The sequence below is a fragment of the Bubalus bubalis genome, chromosome 4 (assembly GCF_019923935.1).
Source record: "Bubalus bubalis isolate 160015118507 breed Murrah chromosome 4, NDDB_SH_1, whole genome shotgun sequence".
Taxonomy (NCBI): Eukaryota; Metazoa; Chordata; class Mammalia; order Artiodactyla; family Bovidae; genus Bubalus; species Bubalus bubalis.
In genome coordinates, this window is record NC_059160.1 from 14,336,496 (window position 1) to 14,359,198 (window position 22,703).

The 22,703-nt window shown below is 42.2% G+C and overlaps 1 protein-coding gene and 1 pseudogene across 2 annotated transcripts in view; both read right to left on the minus strand.

Annotated features, from left to right (window-relative positions):
- C4H12orf4 (chromosome 4 C12orf4 homolog) overlaps positions 1 to 22,703 on the minus strand; it is a 40,205-nt gene that overhangs the window by 14,127 nt on the left and 3,375 nt on the right. For both annotated transcript variants that reach the window (XM_044940978.2, XM_025283052.3), the window contains exons 3-8: positions 21,462 to 21,607; positions 17,870 to 18,051; positions 13,680 to 13,779; positions 13,459 to 13,580; positions 1,444 to 1,550; positions 433 to 630 (exon numbers count right to left, since the gene is read on the minus strand). In XM_044940978.2, coding sequence (XP_044796913.1) covers positions 433 to 630; positions 1,444 to 1,550; positions 13,459 to 13,580; positions 13,680 to 13,779; positions 17,870 to 18,051; positions 21,462 to 21,607 — 855 coding nt within the window. The remainder of the gene's footprint in view (positions 1 to 432; positions 631 to 1,443; positions 1,551 to 13,458; positions 13,581 to 13,679; positions 13,780 to 17,869; positions 18,052 to 21,461; positions 21,608 to 22,703) is intronic.
- Positions 7,741 to 9,760, minus strand: LOC102408365 (annotated as a pseudogene).

The following is a 22,703-nucleotide window of genomic DNA, read 5'->3' on the forward strand; positions in this document are numbered from 1 at the left end:
TGTACATTTCAATGTACTTTCTATGTCAAACTCTTAAAAAATCATCATTTAAAATATCATTTAAAAATCATTTAAAAATATAAAGAAAAAACATGACAAATGGATGAACTAAAATTCAGTCAGGATCTGCTTCTAAACTGAAAAATGTATTTATGTCTTGATTATTCTTTTTGTGATACCATGAAAAAGGATCCTTTAAAGTATTATCTATGATAGGATTTTAAGAAAAATGAAATATCCTAAAGCACCCCATGGGTGCTAAAGTATGAAACAAATCCTACACGACTATGTCTGGGTCCGTGTGCTGTTTGGACTACCTGAATACCAGGGTGGCTCAAGCTTTTTTCAGTTCTTTTCCTCTAACTGCTTTCTCTTTCAAATGGCATTAAATGGAGAACTTTGAGGGCGTAACTACGCACAATGTTAACTTACCTCTTTTAATGCCACTGTAGGAATTGATTCGATTATCGACCAGCAACACCAGGCCACAAAGGGATGTGGAGTAAAGCGACAACGCCGTCTGCAGTCGGTGGAGCTTCACGCCGCTTCGGTGGTTCCTCTTGTGCTTGCAGAAGTCCAGCATGTCTGCTCTCAGCAACCTCAGGTTATGCATGGTCTTCAGCTGGGCCCCTGGGGGAAGGCAGCAGGCCCAGAAAGATACTTAGACAGCTGCAGAAAGCCAGCAGAGCAGGAGGCAAATCTCTGTGGCAGGAATCCTAGTAAATCTGTGCTACGAATACTTTAAGATGGGCTTTTCAATTTTCTATTTTGCTGCTGTTCACTCGCTAAGTCGTGCCCAATGCTTTGCAACCCTATGGACTGTAGCCCACCAGGCTCCTCTGCATCCATGGTGATTCTCCAGGCAATAATACTGGAGGGGGTTGCCATTTCCTCCTCCAAGGGATCTTCCTGACCTAAGGATTGAACTTGTATCTCCTGCATTGGCAGGTGGGTCCTTTACCACTGAGCCACCGAGGAAGCCTGTGTTCTATTTTAATAACTATTAATATTTCACCTTTGCATTTGAAAAAAATAATAGATGAGCTAAAATAGAAAACTTATAGCCAATAAACATAGGCCTTCTTGGAGCAGAACCTAATTTTTCATTTTAAATGTGAAGTGGAAGTCACTCAGTTGTGTCTTGACTCTTTTCGACCCCATGGACTATAGCCTACCAGGCTTCTCTGTCCATGGGATTTCCCAGGCAAGAACACTGGAATGGGTTGCCATTTCCTTCTCCAGGGGATCCTCCCAACCCAGAGATCAAACCCAGATCTTCTGCATTGAAAGTGGATTCTTTACTGTCTGAGCCATCAAGGAAGACTTTCATTTTAAAAAGAACTGGGATATATTCTACTTATATGCTAAGGATTTTTCTCTTAAAAACATTAAAAAAGTTTCACCAGTTACAAAGTGGTGACTGTAAAAAATTAACACACTTACCTAAGTGGATGGTAAAACTTTCTTCTAACTTTCTCTGTTCCTCATAAACCCTTCCATTTGCTTCAGCAGATTCTCTGAACTGATTGGGCTGAACTTTAATTTCTTCGCTGCAATTGAGAAAATTATTGATATGCTTTTTTTTGGTATGCTTGTCAAGAAATTTTCCTATAGGAAAGAAAGCTTTATAGTGAAATGAAAGTGAAAGTCACTCAGTCCTGCCTGACTTTTTGCGACCCCATGGACTGTAGCCCATGAGGCTCCTCTGTTCATGGGATTCTCCAGGCAAGAATACTAAAGTGGGTTGTCATTTCCTACTCCAGGAGATCTTCCCAACCCAGGGATCAAACCCGGGTGCTCGCATTGCAGGCGGTGTCTTTACCATCTGAGCCACCAGGTAATGAAACTAATTGCTGAAAGTAGCACTTAATTTATTCCTAAATTTATCCTTTATCCATGGGGCAAGGAACACAAGCACTGACAACTTATACAATTCCCACTTATTCTTCCATTTCTTTGGTTATTTCTTTCAGTCAGTGAGGCATATTTTTTTAGTCATTACAACATCAACTCCTATGCCACTATGTAATATTTCTTAGTAGCCTAGGGCATGATTAAATAGTGACTAACATTACCTTAAAATGTTTAAAATGACATTAAAAAACATTAATATATCCTTATATCAGGTGGCATCAGTGAAACTAGAGAAAAAGTGAAGTGAGAGAAATGAAAATTGAAAACAAAAAAGTCAAATAAAAGAAAGAATTAAAAAAGAAGAAAGTTCATTTTGACATATTCATATCCTTTTTTTTAAAACCATTTCCTATTTTTTCACTGCCAAGAGTCTCACATTAAAAGACTTCTCTTAGCTCTAGCCCTTGCACTTCCTGAAAATGTTTCCGTGGAGGCATCAGAACTGTACAACTGCTCAATTCACTTATTACGGTGAGCTGAAGATGATTCAAATCTGTAATAGTCATCTATTCCCCTGACTAGATTTTTTTCGATAAATCCAAACAGTCTTATTTGTGTCACTGATGGACTTCATTAGTAAATATAGCCAATTTCAACCCCTAAACAAATTCATACAGATTTACACAAATTAAATATCATTTTAGGATTCAGGAAGCCACGAAAGAAAGTTGTTCCTGTTCTAATAACAAGAAAAGCCGGGGTAATCTATACGGCCATAACTGTTCTGAAGCTCATCAGAGATCTGAGGTGACAAGGTGACCAAGAAATTAAATTCTGAAGTGTGACATGCCTGTCCCAGGGGAGACAGGACACGCGGTTTTCGGTTTTGGCAGAGCATCGTAGAAATGAAATGCTGTAATGTATATAAGAAGGTAAGAAGAAATCAGCTAAAATGCTAACACGTTCTTCAAGGTCAAGTATGGGGTGGCATGTGCATTTAGGACAGCAATGGATGTTACATGCTCTTGCAAACTCTTTCCCACTGGCCTCCACCAAGTGCTTCCAGGAAAGGCCTGGAGGTGGGGCAGGAGGAGAGACAGGCCACCGGGTGGCACAGGTAGATGTGCTAAGGCTGCCCCGTGCCCTCGGCCCAGATCTGCAGGGCGTGCCCAAGACCACGGGACCACGGAACCTGCCTCCCACCCTCAATGAGGAGCCTGACACTGAACAACAAACAAGGCCAGTGTATTGCTGGGGGCAGAGCAGCAGCGCACAGGGACCTCCTGCTGAGGAGCAGGCCCTCGAAGGCTACTGACAGCTCGGGGTGGGGCAGGGTGGCAGAGGGCCGGCTAGAGACCAACGCCCCACTCTCAACACCGAGTGGCAGCAGCGTACCGCTGGAGACAGTGGAGCCTGTGGTGGACTGGACTGGAGAACAGAAACCAAACAGCCCGACCACCAGCTGGCTTTCCATGGCCTTCACCTTAACAGCCTGCTCATTTCTGGGCATAGGCACTATTTATGCAGGCGGCGCTTAGTGGTAGAGAATCTACCTACTAATCCAGGAGATGAGAGACCCGGGTTCAATCCTTAGGTCAGGAAGATCCCCTGGAGGAGGAAATGGCAACCCACTTCAGTGTTCTTGCCTGGAGAACTGGACGCATCTGAGCCACACACTACTTCTTTTCTAATACACACAACAGTCTGCATTTTATAGTGGATACGTGTTAGTGTTAGTCACTCAGTCGTGTCCGACTCTTTGCGCCCCTACAGACTGTAGCCCGCCAGGCTTCTCTATCCATGCAATTCTCCAGGCAAGAATACTGGAGTGGATTGCCATTCCCTTCTCCAGAGGAACTTCCCAACCCAGGGATTGAACCCTGGTCTCCTGCCTCACAGGCAGATTCTTTACCATTTGAGCTACAGGAAAGTCTTATACATAATGGATATATTTACTTACATTCTAATATATAGTGGATATATTTACTTATATTCATTATAATATATATGAAGTACTAGATCCTGAGTTATATGTGTAAGTTTGAACTATAAAATTTCTAGAAGAAAATATAGCAGAAAATCTTTGTGATCTTGAATTTTTAGATAAGACACAGATCTTTTAAAAACTGATAAACTGTACTTAATTAAAATAAAAAGTTGCTCTTTCAAAGAAACTGATAAGAAAATGAAAAGACAAGCCACAAGGTGCTAGAACATATTTGTAAAACATATATCTGATTATACATTTGTACCAGAATACATAGAGAACTTTCACAACTCAATAATAAGAAAAAAAAAATAAAGGAGAGCTATGGCTAGAAGATCAGCCATAGCTGATCTGAAAACTGAAAAAATGTTCAGTGTTAGTAGCCACCAGGGGAATGCAAAGACACACAAAATGAGACACCACGACAAAACCTACCAGAATGGCTAAATATCATCACCAAGTGCTGACAAGGGTGTGGAGCATCTGGAACCCTCATACGTGGGTGGTGGGGATGCAAAAATGTCACAACCACTTTGGAGAACAGTTGGGCAGTTTCTTATAAGATTAAACATACCATGGATTTTATTTACTGTGTTACCCAGCAATCCCACTCCTAGGTATTTACATAAGAAATTTTAAACATATGTCTACACATATTATATTATAAACATACGTCCATCCATATGTTCCAGCTTCTCTGTTGGCTCAGATGGTAAAGACTCTGCCTGCAATGTGGGATACCTGGGTTCAATCCCCAGATCGGGAAGATCCCCTGGAGGAGGGCAACCCACTCCATTATTCGTTCTTGCCTGGAGAATCCCATGGACAGAGGAGCCTGGTGGACTACAGTCCATGGGCTTGCAAAGGGCTGGACACAGCTTAGTGACTGACTTTCATTTTCACTTTCATGACTATACAAAGACCTGTATGTAAATGCTTACAGTCACTTCATTTATAATTGCCCAAATATGGAAATACTTCAAATGTCCACCATTGGATAAACAATAAAATAACAGAGCAACAAAAAGGGAAGAACCACTTATAATGGCAACAACATGAATGAGTCTCAAAAGGGTTATGTTAAGTGAAGAAAGTAAGACATAAACTGCTGCATACAGTTTGATTTCATTTATATGAGAAAATAAAAATTACAGGGACAGAAATCAGATCAGGTTACCACGAACTCAGCAAGCAGAAGGGGGGCTAATATAAATGGATAAAGAGGAAATGCTATGTCTTGACTGCAGTGATGACTTAATGACTAAGTCTGTCAAAACTCATCAAAATGCAAACCTAAAACAAGTGACTTTTATGCAATTTATCCTTCAATAGAACTGATTTTAAACAAAAAGGCAAAAATACATGAATTTTAAAAACTGGTCAATTTCATACAATTCCATATGTAGTTATGCTGAAAACAGGTTTCTGCTCCCCTAGGAAACCTACCAAAAAGGAAAGCAAGCTAACAAAGTCACAGTAAAAATACTCTTTCCTAGGAATACTTGATTTTTTAAAGCAGCAGCAGCGAGAGGTCAATATTTATACCATGGAACTGATCACACAGAATGAATTTCTGAAACTACAGTAGCAAGTGAAAGTGAAAGTCGTTCAGTCGTGTTCAACTCTTTGCGACCCCATGGACTATATATAGTCCATGGAATTCTCCAGGCCAGAATACTGAAGTGGGTACCCTTTCCCTTCTCCAAGGGATCTTCCCAACCCAGGGATTGAACCCAGGTCTCCCACACTGCAGGTGGATTCTTTACCAGCGGAGCCACAAGGGAAGCCCAAGAATACTGGAGTGGGCAGCCTATCCCGTTTCCAGCAAACCAGGGTCTCCTGCATCAAGAGATATTTTTTGTAGCAAGGGGTTTTCTGAGCTTCCATTAGGTCAGTGATTTTCTGCCTTTTTGACCACAGTATAGAGTACATACTTAATATTTTACATTTTGTTCAATACACACATGTGTAATGCACTGATGTCTTTTCCCCTAGTCTACTCTACTCAGATCTGTTCCATTCCATTCCATTCTATTATTACTTTTATCTTTTTTTTTTTTCCAGCAAGTAACATGCTTTTATTTTACCATCATGCGTATAAAGAAAGACAAATATATCAATGGTACACTTTCAATTCGACAGAGCAGCTTCACAAGTATTTATGCTATTTAGAAAAAGACACATGAATTACTAAGCTGTTAACCAGGCAAATTATCAAGACAGACAATTAAGCCACATATTTTTAGTAGGCTACTTTTTCATGAAGACAACAATTTCCAAATTAAGAATATGACAAGAACAAGTTACACAGATTATATTTCTAAGCATACAGTTTAATTATTAACAGAAACAAGCTGAAATTCACTACGATATTCATTTAGGTGTTTATATCATACAGAGATACAGCACATTTTTCCAAATGTTCTCAACTGAAAGCAAAATAAAGCCTATATAGCTCAATTTTCCCAGTAACCAGAAACAAGGGAAATAACATGATTTTACTAAATACTAGTGAAATAAAGCACGCAGTACTAACCCTCCTTATAAATTAAGTCAAATGAAAACAAGTGAAAGCACTCAGTTGCCTTTTTTACAAAACTCTTTTCTAGGTAATGTATTTAACATTCTAACCCCCTTCAATTCTCACGTGTTAATCCTGGGAAAAGAACCTCTTCTCCCATCACCACTGACAGACAAAGAACCTCCTTGAAGACTCTCCATCTTAATTTAAGGCCCAATTTTAACCTGGCTCATTTTTGCCTATCTGTGGTCTGTTCAGTTTCTCCTGTTTTGGGCACCCATCACAATATCTTCTTCCATCAATTATGGCCTAGATAGCACTTTTCATTTCATCTAAATCTGTCTCCCTTTAAATCCTCTAGATGTTGCTAAAGTGGGTGGAGGATGCAGAAGAGAGCAGAAGAATATAAGAGCTCTGGCAATCTATTAGACAAGACAGCCTGTTCCTTGAAATAATGGAGAGCCAAATTAAAAGACCTGATTTGCACACGCCTATGAGCTAACATTTAAGACAGGAGAGAGACAACAGAGAAGGTATACTGCCACTCTGGCGCTTAATTATGCTCAGGATGAAAAAAGGAGGCACAAAGAGGTACCCAGCTTTTGGGTGATTCACTAGAGACTGAAAAAGCCTGGTACTTTGAATGGACACCATCTTTAGGCCAACCTGCCATGAGAAGTCTAACTTGTCACCTCAACCACTTGCCTGACAGTTATTAGGGTTCTGGATGATGGGAGCGGAGGAAAGGGAGGTGGGGGCGGGGGATGAGGAATAGAGGATAAGTCTTTTGGGAAAAATGGAAGGGTCTTTTGAGTGCTGGCAGAAAACCTGGAGATTGTTTACCAGAAACCAGAGTGGGGCTGACAAAGTTCTAGAAGATGTCCATCCAGTAGGTAGCAGTCAAGGGAACAGCCGGTAGCAGGCAGCGGTAGCAGGCAGCGATAGTAGGTGACCAGAGGCGCAAGAAGAGCAATGGAGTCACATAAATCATACAGGCCCAGTGGCCCACTGCAGTTCTCCCCTGATATCATTAATGCCCAGTTATCTACAGGGTATATGCCTGTGCTGTGGAGTAGGATGGGTAGAATGGCCTCCTAGACAAATACCTCCAGGTGTAAGAGTCAAACCGGAGGCTCTGGGAACAAACAGGGTCCAAGTAATGCAGATAAAGACTATGCAGTTTACAACATCACAAGCTTACTTAGGAGTGGTATGAATCATGGGCCATGCAGCATGTGATACTAACGCAGAAAAGCACGAAGGCCATGTGGAAGTGAAGGAGCATGGCCATGACTGTCTCAATCTTGAGGCTGAGAGAACTCAATGTCCAGAGGAAAAAGGCTCCAGAAATGTCAGAGAAAAAAGTGGGGGCGGGGGGCGGGGGGCGGGAAGGGGTGGTTAGAAGACATATCCGTATCTGTTGCCCAAACGCAGGTCCATTAAGAGGCGAAAAGGGACCTTGTGCAGAAACCTTCCCAATGGCAAAGTTTAACCAGACTGGAACCCAAAGGGCCTGGGGATTTCCACGGGCTCCCTGATTGGGCGACGTCTGGCCCTACCGACTCCTTCACGCAGCAGGTAGTATTGCAGTGGATTTGGCCACAGGTCCTCTTTGATAATTTCAGCAATCCTGTCAGACTCTGGAAGGCTGTGGTCTGAAAACCAGGTGAAGAAATTGCACACGACCTCTTGGTTCCTGCGAATGAAGGACTGGGGTTCATGGCCCCGGCGCCATATGATTGGAGTGGAAAGAGACACTACTCGGCCAGAGGCTCTGACCTCATATTCTTTGACAATCAGCTTGTTTCGAAAATACGGGTTTCTCCGAAAGAAGAACTTGAACTTGCAGCCTGTTCGCGGGTGTCTGAGCTCCTTCACCTCCAAATTAGTTATGTATCTTAACATCTCTGCATCTTGGCCTCTAATCATGGGAGACAACTGGGGGTGGTTCCGAAAGGCAGTGACCCAGAAGCCCGGGATATTCTGAATGATGTAGTTCCTCCGCTCCAGGTAGTGTCGATGCATCCACCCGAATTTATGCTCTAGTTGTTGAAAGGCCCGGTCAGCCTGAGTGTTCACAGTGTCCAGTTCCAGCTGGATTGCCTCCAGCGGGTTCATGCGGAGATCCATACGCAGGGGCTGGTGCCCCGCCTCCTCCACCACTCTCTTCTCCACAATTTCTATTTCTTCACCGACTGGCCTCTCCTCCACCTCCATTCCCTGCTCCATTGCCTCCTCCTCCTTCGCTCCTTCCTTCCCCACCACCTCCTCATCCACTGCGACCGAGAAGACGGGGCCCTCTTCAGTCTTTTCTTCCTCAGCTTTCGCCTCCGCCATCAAGTCAGACCCCAGTTCTCTGCGCCACAAGTTTCTAGCGGCTTCTCCCGACTAAGCCTTGCGGCTCTCCGGGCTGACGGCCATTTCCCAGGCTGTCGTCCGTTGCCAGGGACCCAGACGCCATTTCCAGGCCCTCCGTAGGAGGCGGAGCCGGCTCTAGCCTCGCTTCGGGCGCTACGTAACCGCCATCCCCACCGGCTCGGATCTGGAACGTACCGGCACAGCCTGGATCTGGGGGAGCAGCTGGGGGTGCGCCTTCCTCCTCCGGAAGCTAGGGTGGTGGGAGCGCGACGGCCTCGAAATACCCCTCACCCGTCTCCGCCATCACCTGTGACGCCTCTGTTTTCAGCACCGGGAAGGGTCCGGAGCTCCGGCGGCGCAGTCGGATGTGGTGAGGCTCTGGGTTTCAAGGAGAGAGGTCCTCTCGCCCCCGTCTGGGCCGCTCATGTCAGCAGCACCCAGATATACCCGAAGGCCAACGTCTGTTTTTCTCTCAGAAGCCGCACTCGACGAAAACTAGTCACTCGTGCCACTCACTCTCTAATCTCTCTATTATTTCTCTATTATTATTTTTAAAGTTCAGTTGGAAAGCAAAGGATCTACCTTGGTTCGTGGCAGACTACAAGTAGCAGTCTGAGAAACACCACTGGACCTTATGGCATATGGATGTTCCCAGCCTGTCCCTGATATCTCTTTTTGTACTGAGTTTAGCACTTTTTTCATTTGAAATGAAGAGTATATACATGTTAGTGTCCAGGGGGTTATCCCATTTCTAATGATAAAAAATTGTTTAAATGTTTCTAAGGTATTGTGTTGGGGAAAACAACAACACAAATGAAAGATGATAATAGGAGGTGATAATAGATAGCATCAGGTAAACAGTTTAATGATAAGACTCGTAAGCCTGTCTATACACCCATCCCATAAGTATTTCTTTACGTGCCTGTATCAACAGGGACTATGCCAAAGCCTTTGACTGTGTGGATCACAATAAACTGTGGAAAATTCTGAAAGAGATGGGAATACCAGACCACCTGATCTGCCTCTTGAGAAATCTGTGTGCAGGTCAGGAAGCAACAGTTAGAACTGGACATGGAACAACAGATGGGTTCCAAATAGGAAAAGGAGGACGTCAAGGCTGTATATTGTCCCCCTGTTGATTTAACTTATATGCAGAGTACATCATGAGACACGCTGGATTGGAAGAAACACAAGCTGGAATCAAGATTGCCGGGAGAAATATCAATAACCTCAGATATGCAGATGACACCACACTTATGGCAGAAAGTGAAGAGGAACTCAAAAGCCTCTTGATGAAAGTGGAGAGTGAAAAAGTTGGCTTAAAGCTCAACATTCAGAAAACGAAGATCATGGCATCGGGTCCCATCACTTCATGGGAAATAGGTGGGGAAACAGTGGAAACAGTGTCAGACTTTATTTTTCTGGGCTCCAAAATCACTGCAGGTGACTGCAGCCATGAAATTAAAAGACGCTTACTCCTTGGAAGGAAAGTTATGACCAACCTAGATAGCATATTCAAAAGCAGAGACATTACTTCGCTAACAAAGGTTCATCTAGTCAAGGCTATGGTTTTTCCTGTGGTCATGTATGGATGTGAGAGCTGGACTGTGAAGGAGGCTGAGCACCGAAGAATTGATGCTTTTGAACTGTGGTGTTGGAGAAGACTCTTGAGAGTCCCTTGGACTGCAAGGAGATCCAACCAGTCCATTCTGAAGGAGATCAGCCCTGGGATTTCTTTGGAAGGAATGATGCTAAAGCTGAAACTCCAGTACTTTGGCCACCTCATGCGAACAGCTGACTCATTGGAAAAGACTCTGATGCTGGGAGGGATTGGGGGCAGGAGGAGAAGGGGACGAGAGAGGATGAGATGGCTGGATGGCATCACTGACTCGATGGACTGAGTCTCAGTGAACTCCGGGAGTTGGTGATGGACAGGGAGACCTGGCGTGCTGTGATTCATGGGGTTGCAAAGAGTCGGACATGACTGAGTGACTGATCTGATCTGATCAACAGGGAGCAAGACCATCCCCAAGAAAAAGAAATACAAGAAGGCAAAATGGCTGTCTGAGGAGGCCTTACAAATAGCTGTGAAAAAGAAGAGAAGCGAAAAGCAAAGGAGAAAAGGAAAGATATACCCATTTGAATGCAGAGTTCCAAAGAATAGCAAGGAGAGATAAAGCCTTCCTCAGTGATCAGTGCAAAGAAACAGAGGAAAATAATAGAATGGGAAAGACTAGAGATCTCTTCAAGAAAAACCAAGGGAACATTTCATGCAAAGATGGGCTCAATAAAGGACAGAAATGGTATGGAACAGAAGCAGAAGATATTAAGAAGACATGTCAAGAATACACAGAAGAACTGTGCAAAAAAGATCTTCACCACCCAGATAATCACGATGGTGTGATCACTCACCTAGAGCCAGTCATCCTGGAATGTGAAGTCAAGTGAGCCTTAGGAAGCATCACTACAAACAAAGCTAGTAGAGGTGATGGAATTCCAGTTGAGCTATTTCAAATCCTTTAAGATGGTGTTGTGAAAGTGCTGCACTCAATATGCCAACAAATTTGGAAAACTCAACTGTGGCCAAGGGACTGGAAAAGGTCAGTTTTCATTCCAATCCCAAAGAAAGGCAATGCCAAAGAATGCTCAAACTACCGCACAATTGTACTCCTCTCACACACTAGTAAAGTAATGCTCAAAATTCTCCAAGCCAGGCTTCAGCAATACGTGAACGGTGAACTTCCAGATGTTCAAGCTGGTTTTATAAAAGGCAGAGGAACCAGAGACCAAATTGCCAACATCCGCTGGGTCACTGAAAAAGCAAGAGAGTTCCAGAAAAACATCTGCTTTATTGACTATGCCAAAGCCTTTGACTGTGTGGATCACAATAAACTGGAAAATTCTTAAAGAGATGGGAATACCAGACCACCTGACCTGCCTATTGAGAAACCTGTATGCAGGTTAGGAAGCAACAGTTGGAACTGGACATGGAACAACAGACTGGTTCCAAATAGGAAAAGGAGTATGTACGTCAAGGCTGTATGTTGTCACCCTGCTTATTTAATTTATATGCAGGGCACATCATGAGAAACGCTGGGCTGGATGAAGCACAAGCTGGAATCAAGATTGTCAGGAGAAATATCAATAACCTCAGATATGCAGATGACACCACCCTTATGGCAGAAAGTGAAGAGGAACTCAAAAGCCTCTTGATGAAAGTGGAGAGTGAAAAAGTTGGCTTAAAGCTCAACATTCAGAAAACGAAGATCATGGCATCCGGTCCCATCACTTCATGGCAAATAGATGGGGAAATAGTGTAAAGAGTGAGAGACTTTATTTTTTGGGGCTCCAAAATCACTGCAGATGGTGATTGCAGCCATGAAATTAAAAGACGCTTTCTCCTTGGAAGGAAAGTTATGACCAACCTAGACAGCATATTAAAAAGCAGAGATACTACTTTGCCAACAAAGGTCTGTCTAGTCAAGGCTATGGTTTTTCCAGTAGTCATGTATGGATGTGAGAGTTGGACTGTAAAGAAAGCTGAGTGCCAAGAATTGACGCTTTTGAACTGTAATGTTGGAGAAGACTCCTGAGAGTCCCTTGGACAGTAAGTAGATCAAATCAGTCCATCCTAAGGAGATCATTCCTGGGTGTTCATTGGAAGGACTGCTGTTGAAGCTGAAATTCCAATACTTTGGCCACCTGATGCGAACTGCTGACTCATCTGAAAAGACCCTGATGCTGGGAAAGATTAAGGGGCTGGGGGAGAAGGGGACGACAGAGGATGAGATGGTTGGATGGCATCACTGACTCAATGGACATAAGTTTGGGTAAACTCTGGGAGTTGGTGATGGACAGGGAGGCCTGGCATGCTGCAGTCCATGGGGGTGCAAAGAGTCGGACATGACTGAGCAACTGAACGGAACTGAACGGAACTGCTCAAGAGCTAGACACTTCACAGAGATCTGGGGATTACAAGAGCAGAAAAAATAGACATGGTTTTTTACCTTCAAGGCAAGATAAGTAAGGGAGAAGGACATTATATAAATAAAAGGCTATATCTAAATGTTTACAGCACACACTAGAAAACCCTGAAAACAGGATTATTATACTGTACTAAGTATATCTCCAATAGAATATACTTTTAAGCTTTGAAAAAAGAAAGAAATTTTCAAAGGTGAGTACACAGCCAGGAAATAACAGGCAATATAAGAAACACAGTGCATTTAGCCCATAAGGGACCACACAAATTATGAATTATAGAAAGTCGTCTTCTTCATTTTGTACCCTGTACATGCTTCTATTACTGCACATATCATTCTGTACAGTACTATTTACAGGTCAGTCTCCATAGAATATAAGCTCCCCACAGGCAGTTATTGTTTTTCTGCTTAAAGAGTGCTTGGCATTTAAGATGCATTCAACCACTGTGTACTGCATTGAAAGGAAACCAATTTAAAAAAACACAGGAGACAGTAGTCAAGGTATTTAGGTATACATACCCGTAAGATTTATAAAGCTAAGTTCTAGGTGGGGAATCACCTTTGTAAAACATCCTGCCCCACATAATCCACATAAAGTCTACAAAAGGAAAGGTGTTAAAAAAAGCATATAGTTATCTTGAATTTTCATTGGTGACTTAAAAATATCTACAACTAAAAAGGTCCAATTTCACAATAAATACAAACTGTTACTGATAACAACTTTTTATCTCATAAAAACGATACCTGATTAATACCTGAGGGAGCTGTTGTTGGGATTTTTTAGGTCTTGATGAAGTTTAATTACCCATTCCTGATACTCTTGTTTTTGAATGGCAGTCGATTGTTTTAATTCATTGGACCACTTATTTTCTAAGTCCTAAAAAGAGACAGTATACCAACTAGTTAATTTTTTTTTTCCTTCACAAAAATAAACAAAAAAATGCACTCTGAAAGTCATTATATATACCTCACTTACCTGCTGGGATTCGAAATGCTGAGCAGCTAGGGTGTTCACATCTTGGTCTGTCAGTGACTTTCCCAACTCCTGCATCACTTTTTCCATTTCAATACCTTGCCTGAAACATAAATAAGTAGATCGAATACAGTCATCACATTTTAAGGTGCAGAACCACTTCAGATTCATGGAATAACTGCTACGAAGTGAAAAGAACATTTTCTTCTTATAGGAGGGTGCCCAGGAATTGCAACAGTACTGTCTGGAAAGCAGTCTGAAGCCTTGGCAACGGACAGGTGGAAACAATGATGCTAACATCGTATAGTATACATAACATCGTGGGTGTAGTTAAATGGGAATCTAAATTTAGTACATAAAGGAGAACATTCAGAATCCAGGAGATAGTTCAATTTCCGTAACTAATATTGAAAAGTCCAGAGCCTTTTTCACTTGCAGATTTTCACAAAGAAGATACTCCGCAATTCAGCTCAAAGTACATTTTTTATTCCTCTGAATGTGAGTTAAAGTGACTTCAACCTTCGAATCACAGGTTATATTATAATCAGAAGCTGCCAGTTAGGTTCTAAGAATCAAACTGGTATTAAGTCACAGCGTTCCCTTTCTAGAGGAATGTGAAATACATTCTGAAGATACATTTTAGTCTTAATTTATCCAAATAAACAATGTGCAGAAATTAAAAATGGTATTTCCCCATGAGAAAAACTAACGGTGCTACAAGTTCAGACAGTGGTTATTTACGGAGGAAACAGGTGGGAACTGCTGGATGGGTGGGAAGGAGCCTTCTGCAGGCTGGAGATCACCTCCTTCTTCATCTGGGAGAGGAGCACACTGGTGTGCTTACTTTGTGGAAGCTTACCAAACTGTATACCTACAGTTTATTGCCTTTTTATATGTAGGTTATATTTTAATAAATAAGTTGATTAAAACATCTCTAATAAAAATGGATTAATCAAGTTTGTTCTAAAACACATTTCAAACAAACTTGGAAGCAGTGAAACAGACATGAACTAAAGGACTTCACTATCATTTTAGTCAGTTTACGTAGATTGCTCTTAAAAGAGAAACTGTACTTATTTCTAAGAACTGATGAACATACTTAAATGTATATCATAAATGAAACTCATTCGTATGTTATATTTTTATACATCTCAATGTATACCTTCTGGTATCAAATATTCAGTACTACTTAATTCCCACTTAATGATAATGCAGGTGACCCCACTAATTTTTTAATAATTACTAGAGGTCAGGTGAAGATAATGCTTGCAAGTAAGATTTTTATTTAAAACAGAAATAACTGCTAAGCATTTATAATTACAAACTTTGATACAATATATTAATATTTTACATTACACATGTTCCCTCTAGTGGATAAAAAGTATCACTGCCACTTTAAAGTTTCAAAGAACTATCTTGAATCTGGTTTGCTAAAAAGAAGGAAATTTTCAATCAGGAAAAAGAAAATTAATAAATAACAATTCAACAAATAAAACTTCAGGAACATTTATTTCACCCTAAATGTGTTAGAAGTGCAAGTACAGTTAATGATACAACATTTATTTCTACGGTTAAGATGAAAGAAAAATTTATTATATGAAATACTATGTAGTGGCTCAGGATGTCTGTCATGATGATTCTGACAACCTGTACGTTATCTTGAAGACATTTATGAAAAAAGATCATTATAACTGTGTTGATGTTGTATTGAGACAAATTCTTTTAAAGATGTAAAATAGGATTAAAATGAAAGGAGAGATGAGATAATGCGTCACTTCTACTCACAATTAGATAAATGAATTAAACACCAAAATTTTGGGTGAACTTCCACTAATGAATTCCAACTTACTATTAGTTATACGATTCAACTTTGCAAAAATATTACCTGCCTTGAAGAGAACATGGTTTATTTTTATTTATTAAGCTGACAGTTTGGACACGTGAAAAACTATGAAACTGTTCTTAAAATAAATGTTTGCAAACATTTTTAAAGTCTTTATTGAACTTGTTACAATAGTTATGTGTTTTATGTTTTGGTTTTTTGGCCATGAGGCATGTGAGATCTTAGTTCCCCAACCACGGATCCACCTGCACCCCCTGCATTTAAAGGTGACGTTTCAACCACTGGATGTCCAGGGAAGCCCCAAATGCATTCCATTATTATCTGTATGTTTGGGGGTGGGCAAACAAAGCCCCGTCAAGAAGTCTGGCCAAAGGACATTTCAAAAAATAACATAAGCCAAAACAAATCCCTATTGAAAAACTATCCTGTAACAGAAAAATATATATATAAAGTACCAGTAAATGCAGATAATTAGTAACTTAATGCAGTTTCCAAAAAAACTGAAGGGTTAAGTGGACTAAGAACCTTCTTCCAACTCAGAAAAAAGAACAATTATAGAACAGTGATGGCCAGAGATGAAATTTTCTGGGAGGTGGAGTGAGCAGGCAGCAAAGAGGACCACAGCTCAGAGCAACTCAGCTGCTGACTGAAGGCAGGAGTGAGTGACAGCCACTGACGTGAACCGCAGATGCCGAGCTGTGCATTTTTTAATATCCCTAAACAGGTTGGAGAAGACTCCTGAGAGTCCCTTGGACTGCATGGAGATCCAACCAGTCCATTCTAAAGGAGATCAGTCCTGGGTGTTCACTGGAAGGACTGATGCTAAAGCTGAAACGCCAATACTTTGGCCACCTCATGCGAAGAGTTGACTCATTGGAAAAGAGTCTGATGCTGGAAGGGATTGGGGGCAGGAGGAGAAGGGGACGACAGAGGATTAGATGGCTGGATGGCATCACCAACTTGATGGACATGAGTTTGAGTAAACTCTGGGAGTTGGTGATGGACAGGGAGGCCTGGCGTGCTGCGATTCATGGGGTCGCAAAGAGTCGGACACGACTGAGCAACTGAACTGAACTGAACTGAAACAGGTAGAACGAGTGTAGGCCCAGAAAACCTGAGACCTGAGAACAGATTCAGAATGAGAGGAAGATTGTATTATCTGAAGCCCCAGTGGGAAAAAAAAAATCAAACAAATGAAGTTCAACAGAAGGTAATTAGTGTTGAATAACTAGCATCATATTTTGAAAAATCTAATCTGTATTTCATGCTTATTTTAAAGTATGTTCACAGTATTCCATGCGTGCATGCTTAGTTGCTTCAGTTGTGTCTGACTCTTTGCGACCCAATGGACTGTAGGCCACCAGGGTCCTCTGTCCATGGGGTTCTCCAGGTAAAAATGAATACTGGAATGGGTTGCCATGTCCTCCACTAGGGGATCTTCCTGACCCAGGGATCAATCCGACATCTCCTGAGTCTCCTGCATTGCAGGCAGATTCTTTATTCACAGAGCCACCTGGGAAGTCTGTGGACAATATTATTGGATATGAAATAAAGAACTAGAGGAAATCCATCCAAACTAGGGCAGTAACAGTAGGGTTGTGGATCAAATGAGACAGGGCATCTGTTAAGGACTGCATGTTCGTGGCCCCCCAGAATACAAATGTTGAAACCCTAACCTTCACTGTGATGTTATGTGGAGGTGGGGCCTTTGGGAGGCAATTAGGGTGAGGTAAGCTCCAGAGGTTGGCATCCTCATGATGCAATTAGTCTGGAAGAAGGGGTGCTACTGTTCTTTGTCTACAAGCAACATACCAGAAGCATGCATGGAGGAAAGGCTAAGGAAGCAACGTCAGGAAGGCACTGGCTACAAGCCAGGCGGTGGGTCATCACCAGACACTGAGTCTGCTGGCACCTTGACCTTGGACAACCCAGCCTCCAGACTGTAGGAGATCAATTTCTGCTGTTTAAGCCATCCAGTCTGTGTGTGTTTTTTTCTTAATGGCCTGAATGAAGACAGCATCCAAAGCACTTTGCACAGGGCCTGGAACAGAGCTGACCTTCAGAAGAGATAAATTCTTCCTCCATCAGAACTAAGAGTAGATAGAGCCATCAGAATTCGTTTAGGTAAATCCCTTGAGGAGTTCTATAAACTAGGAGACCCTTACCTGCCCAGGTGAAATGAGAGATCGAAGCACACAAGAAAATTACTTTCTAATGTTGAAGATGATTTTCTATTCTATTTTTCAGTTTTATTAAAAAAAAAAGAGAGAGAGAGAACACGCTGTTCTGTAGCCCATCATTATTTGACGATGTAACATTTAATTATGGTAATGCAAGAACTAGGAAGTACCTCTCCCGTAACTTTTTCAGCTCCACGTCTCTTTCGCCAATGAGTTCAGAGATACTGACGAAGTAGTTGTGTTCCAAGTTTAGGAGAGTTTCAGAGGCTGGAGAATGGATGAGGTCATGGTACACATCTGCGAAGTCTTCATCCCAGCTGGGCTCCTCAGGCCTCGCGTGCTCTAGCGTGGTCTGCAAGATGGGACCAGACATTCTTAAATCCTGATGCAGTGCTCTTAGTTAACACACTACTAGAGAAGTGAGTATACTATGATTCCATTTCGGTACATCAAAGGACAGAAAGGACCTCTATTTATGTGTTTATAGGTTACATAGGATTATCTGAGCATACACAAAAAATACGGAAAGAAGTGAACTCAGTTGTCAATGTGGGTTACCAAAAAGCAGGGATAAGGGGAAGGTGTTAATGTGGAGTAAGGGATAGGAAGTGTCCATTAATTTCAAAATAAAAAAAAGAAAGGGTAATAAGTAAGCTCTCATTTCCATAAAACACACACACACACACACACACACACACACACATTTGAAGGGGCTGTTTGTAGCAGAGCAGGATTTTTAAGTACCTTCCTTTGTAGTCTAATGTGCTGTGTAAAAGAATAACTTGCGTATAGTAATTATATCATCAGAAAAAAAGCTTTTCATTATTAAAAATATATTGCTAAAAAAGGTTTTGTAGGCTATATATTTAGAGAATGAGCTTACCTATGTAATAACATTGCCCTTGATAACCCAATTCATTCATAGGATTTTACATCAAGATATACAGGCAAAACTTTCTTACTTTGAACTCAGGTATTGTTTTCTTCATAAAATGTAAGTCCCCTCAATTAAATGTATGAAAACAATAGTTATCAAAATGATAAAGGGACTGCATGAACACTGAGAAGCAAACAAACAAAACACCCAGAAACACGCAGAAGCAGAAAAGAGACACCCTGAGTGCGCGCACACAAGCACATCTGGGGAGACAGATGCCTGGCCCCAGACGCGTGCCATGACAACACATCAGACACACAGCGCCTGACAGCGGCGGAAAACTGATACGCTCCGAAGTCCCCCGCCAAAGATACAACACAATGGCAAAGAGGAAATTACACAAAGATTTCAACATTTTTTCTATTTTTGATCTTTGCAACTAGACACCTGTAAAAGAGAACAATCTAAATTCTTCCCTTTTCTTACCAACGAAAATACCCCGAACGGGAATCTATGATAGGACTCAAAATAATAATTCCCCTTACATACAACAAACGGATAAATCATGGAAACAGGTATTCTGAACCGGGACAATCAGGTAAACTCTTCCCCTTGTTCCCTTTCACTTACACTTGGATCCACTCCAGGTCAGGAGGGGAGACTTATTAAGAGAATCAGCCGAATGTAGACGGTGGATTTCATCTGCCCCGCAACTCTGCAAACCCGGACCACGCTCTGATAACTTCAATGTATCCCTAGACCCAGCATCCCTCTAGGAATTATAACCAGTCTATGTGACTTAGGCTCTGTTCCAAATTCACTCCAGGCTTGGGCTGAAGTTGTGTAAGAAGGAGCCAAGGTCAAATCCGAGGGACCTGCTTGGCCATACTTAACACCAGACATTCAGTAACCCCACAAGGTCAGATCAGCTCATTATGTAACTGGCAAGCCTCAGTTTACAACTCAGGCTGGAGTGAGACTTGTGAATAGGGAGAAGCGTCTTACTACACGAGATGCACCCAACAGAATTCTTACTCACCCTCAGTCAACTAGAACTCTGGCAGAGAGTTTACACACTTCCTCCCTGTCCCACATCCTGAGACCAGCCTGGGCCACTTGGATGTCCTGGTGGATGATTCACTAAGGCCCTGCCTTCCAGTGTCCCTCAACGCTGTATTTTTAATAAGTTCTCCCCTTTGCCTGACACTCATTCCATATCCTCCCTGGGAACAGCTCAGCCACTAAAATTCAAACACTCAGTCACTGATTACAAACTCCAACCGAAACTTCTCGTTCAGCAGCTCCCAGGCAACTGGTTCTGCAGCCTCACCAGGACCTCCGCTTCACAATCTCCACTATCTGAGCTGTTGGCTCCCTCTCACTGCCCTTTTCTTCCTGATAAAGCTTACAGTCAATCACTGTCTTGCCCACATCCTCCTTGCCCACCTAACAAAACTACATTGTATTCCTCTAGCTCCACCTGCAGTCAGGCTCTGGGGAGCCGCAGCAGAAAAATCACAGAAGTCCAGACCAAACCCTGTTATTTGCAAGCTTGTTGCTGGATGTATTGTTGTTTACTTGCTAAGTTGTGGCCAACTCTTTTGCGACCCCATGGACTGTGGCCTGCCAGTCTCCTCTGTCCATGGGATTCTCCAGGCAAGAATACTGGAGTGGATTGCCATTTCCTTCTCCAGGGGATCTTCCTGGCCCAGGGATTGAACCCATGTCCCCTGCATTGGCAGGTGGATGCTTTACCACTGAGCCACTGAGGAAGCTCCCTGTGCTGGTTACTAGTTAATAAAAGAGAAGAAGGCAAACGTTTCCAGGTGAATATTCAGATAAGCCAGAGATACAGGTAGGTCAACAGACAATTACAATAAAGGATCTAGTCAAGATTCTGTCCAGGTGTCTTCTCAGTCTACCCTGGGCTACTCCATTGAGCAATGAATAATTTTTTAACATAAGCATGCTCCATGTATATGTGGGATATACTCATATGAAAAAATTCATTGTTTATCTGAAATTCTAGTTTGTTTATTTATTTAGGGCCACACCACATAGCATGTGGGATCTCAGTTCCCTAACCAGGGATCAAACCCACAAGCCCCTGCATTGGAAGCACAGAGTCTTAACCACTGGACCACAAGGGAAGTCCCTGAAATTCTAAGTTAAATGGGTGGCCTGTATTTTTAATGACTAAATCTGGCCACCCTATGCTGGGTAGAAATACAAAAGCAGCGTGTCATTTTACAAGAACATTACAGGAAGCACTGCGTCCTGTGTGCTCACCTTAGTACCCAGAAGGAAGCACACAAGTGCCAACAAAGGGTGCATATTACGGAGTAACTCTCTGTACACAGAGAACAGGAGATTCTACAGACGCTTCAGTGCTACCCTGGCCATTTAAACACCCTCGTCATTCTGCTTCAGGAACAAACACACACACAGAAAAAGCGATCAGATTTGTGTTACTTCAGGCTGGGCGTGGAGGAAGCAGAAATGGGATGAAGGCAGTCAAAAGACACAAGCTTCCAGTTATAATAAGTACTAGGCATGTTGTGTGCGATGTGATAAACATAATGAACACTGCTGTACGGTCCACATGAAAGGTAAGAGAACAAATCCTCAGCACAAGAGAAAACATTTTACTTTCTATTTCTTTAACTCAGTGTCTGTATGAGATGACAGATGTTTAGTAAATTTGTTGTGATAACCATTCCCTGATGTATGTATGTCAAATCATCATGCTGTACACCTTAAACTCATGCAGTGTCATATGCCAACTACATTCCCAACATCTCAATAAAACTGTAAGAAAAAAACCCAAACAAACACATCAGAGTCCAGAACACCCCTGAAATTTAGGGTCTTATCTATTTTCATACCTCTGCATAGGCTTTGGCCCATGTGCTTGCCAGCTGATGGAGGTCAACTTCACCTGACTTCACAGCTTCCAGGGCGGCTTCGGCCTCTCTGTCATAATCTCTGAGAGATTCTTCTTCGATAAACTGGCTCAGAGCTTCTTTTAAGTCTGTAATATCGATAACAAATACCACCATTGGTAGACATAAATTGGGAACATTTTACCTGGCTAAGCATTCCAGTGTGACACTCCTGTCAAGCTTATACCCTTAAGAGCATGTCTAACTAAGATAAATTCAGCTTAGAGGATCATTCTACTAATCTCACACTTATTTTTCTTTACAACCAGAGATTACTGAATGGTCAAAATTCTTAACTCTTATGTAATATAACCCTGATACTAATTAAAAACATTAATTTCTGAAGTCCTCATCTGAAACCGAGTAGAGAAAAGCACATAAAGACCTTCTACAGAGAGAGGGTATGAAGCTTTCTGTATTTAAATGAGTTTCCTATATAACTTTCAAGGATATTATTGTTGTGTGTGTGTGCATTCAGTTGCTTCAGTTGTGTTGAACTCTTTGTGACCCCACTCCATGGACTGTAGCCCGCCAGGCTCCTCTGTCCATGGGATTCTCCAGGCAAGAATGCTGGGGTGGGTTGCCATGCCCTTCTCCAGGGAATCTTCCTGACCTGGGGATTGAACCTGCATCTCTTGTGTTTCCTGCCTTGCAGGCAGATTCTTTACCCACTAAGCTATGTGGGAAGGCCATATATTGTTACATTCTTCGAACCTGAAATAGAACTTGAGTGATCAGCATATTAAAACTGATTTATTTCAGATGATCTACAATTCCAACTTCAGACACACTAAAGACTGCTTTGAGGATGAGAAGACCATGGCTTTCATCTTGGGCACTTCCTTGCTCCCTCCCTCTTTCAGGTTGCTGGCCCTGGGGGAGACCAGCTGCAGGTGCGGAGGTGACCCTATGAAGAGGCCCCATAAGGCCTGAGAACAGCCTCACAAGTGACCTTGGAGATGATCTTGTGCTAGTAGAGCCTTCAGATGAGACTCTGGAGTCCTGACTGACAGTTTGGCTGGAGTCCCATGAGAAAGCCTGAGCCAGAGGCACCCATCTAAGTTGCACTTGGATCCCTGAACCACAGTAATGGTAGCAAGATAGTACATACTTGCTGCTTAAAAAAAAAAAAAGAAAAAGACAGAATAAAGAGCAGTGAGACAGAAACCAGGATACCTGCGGTCT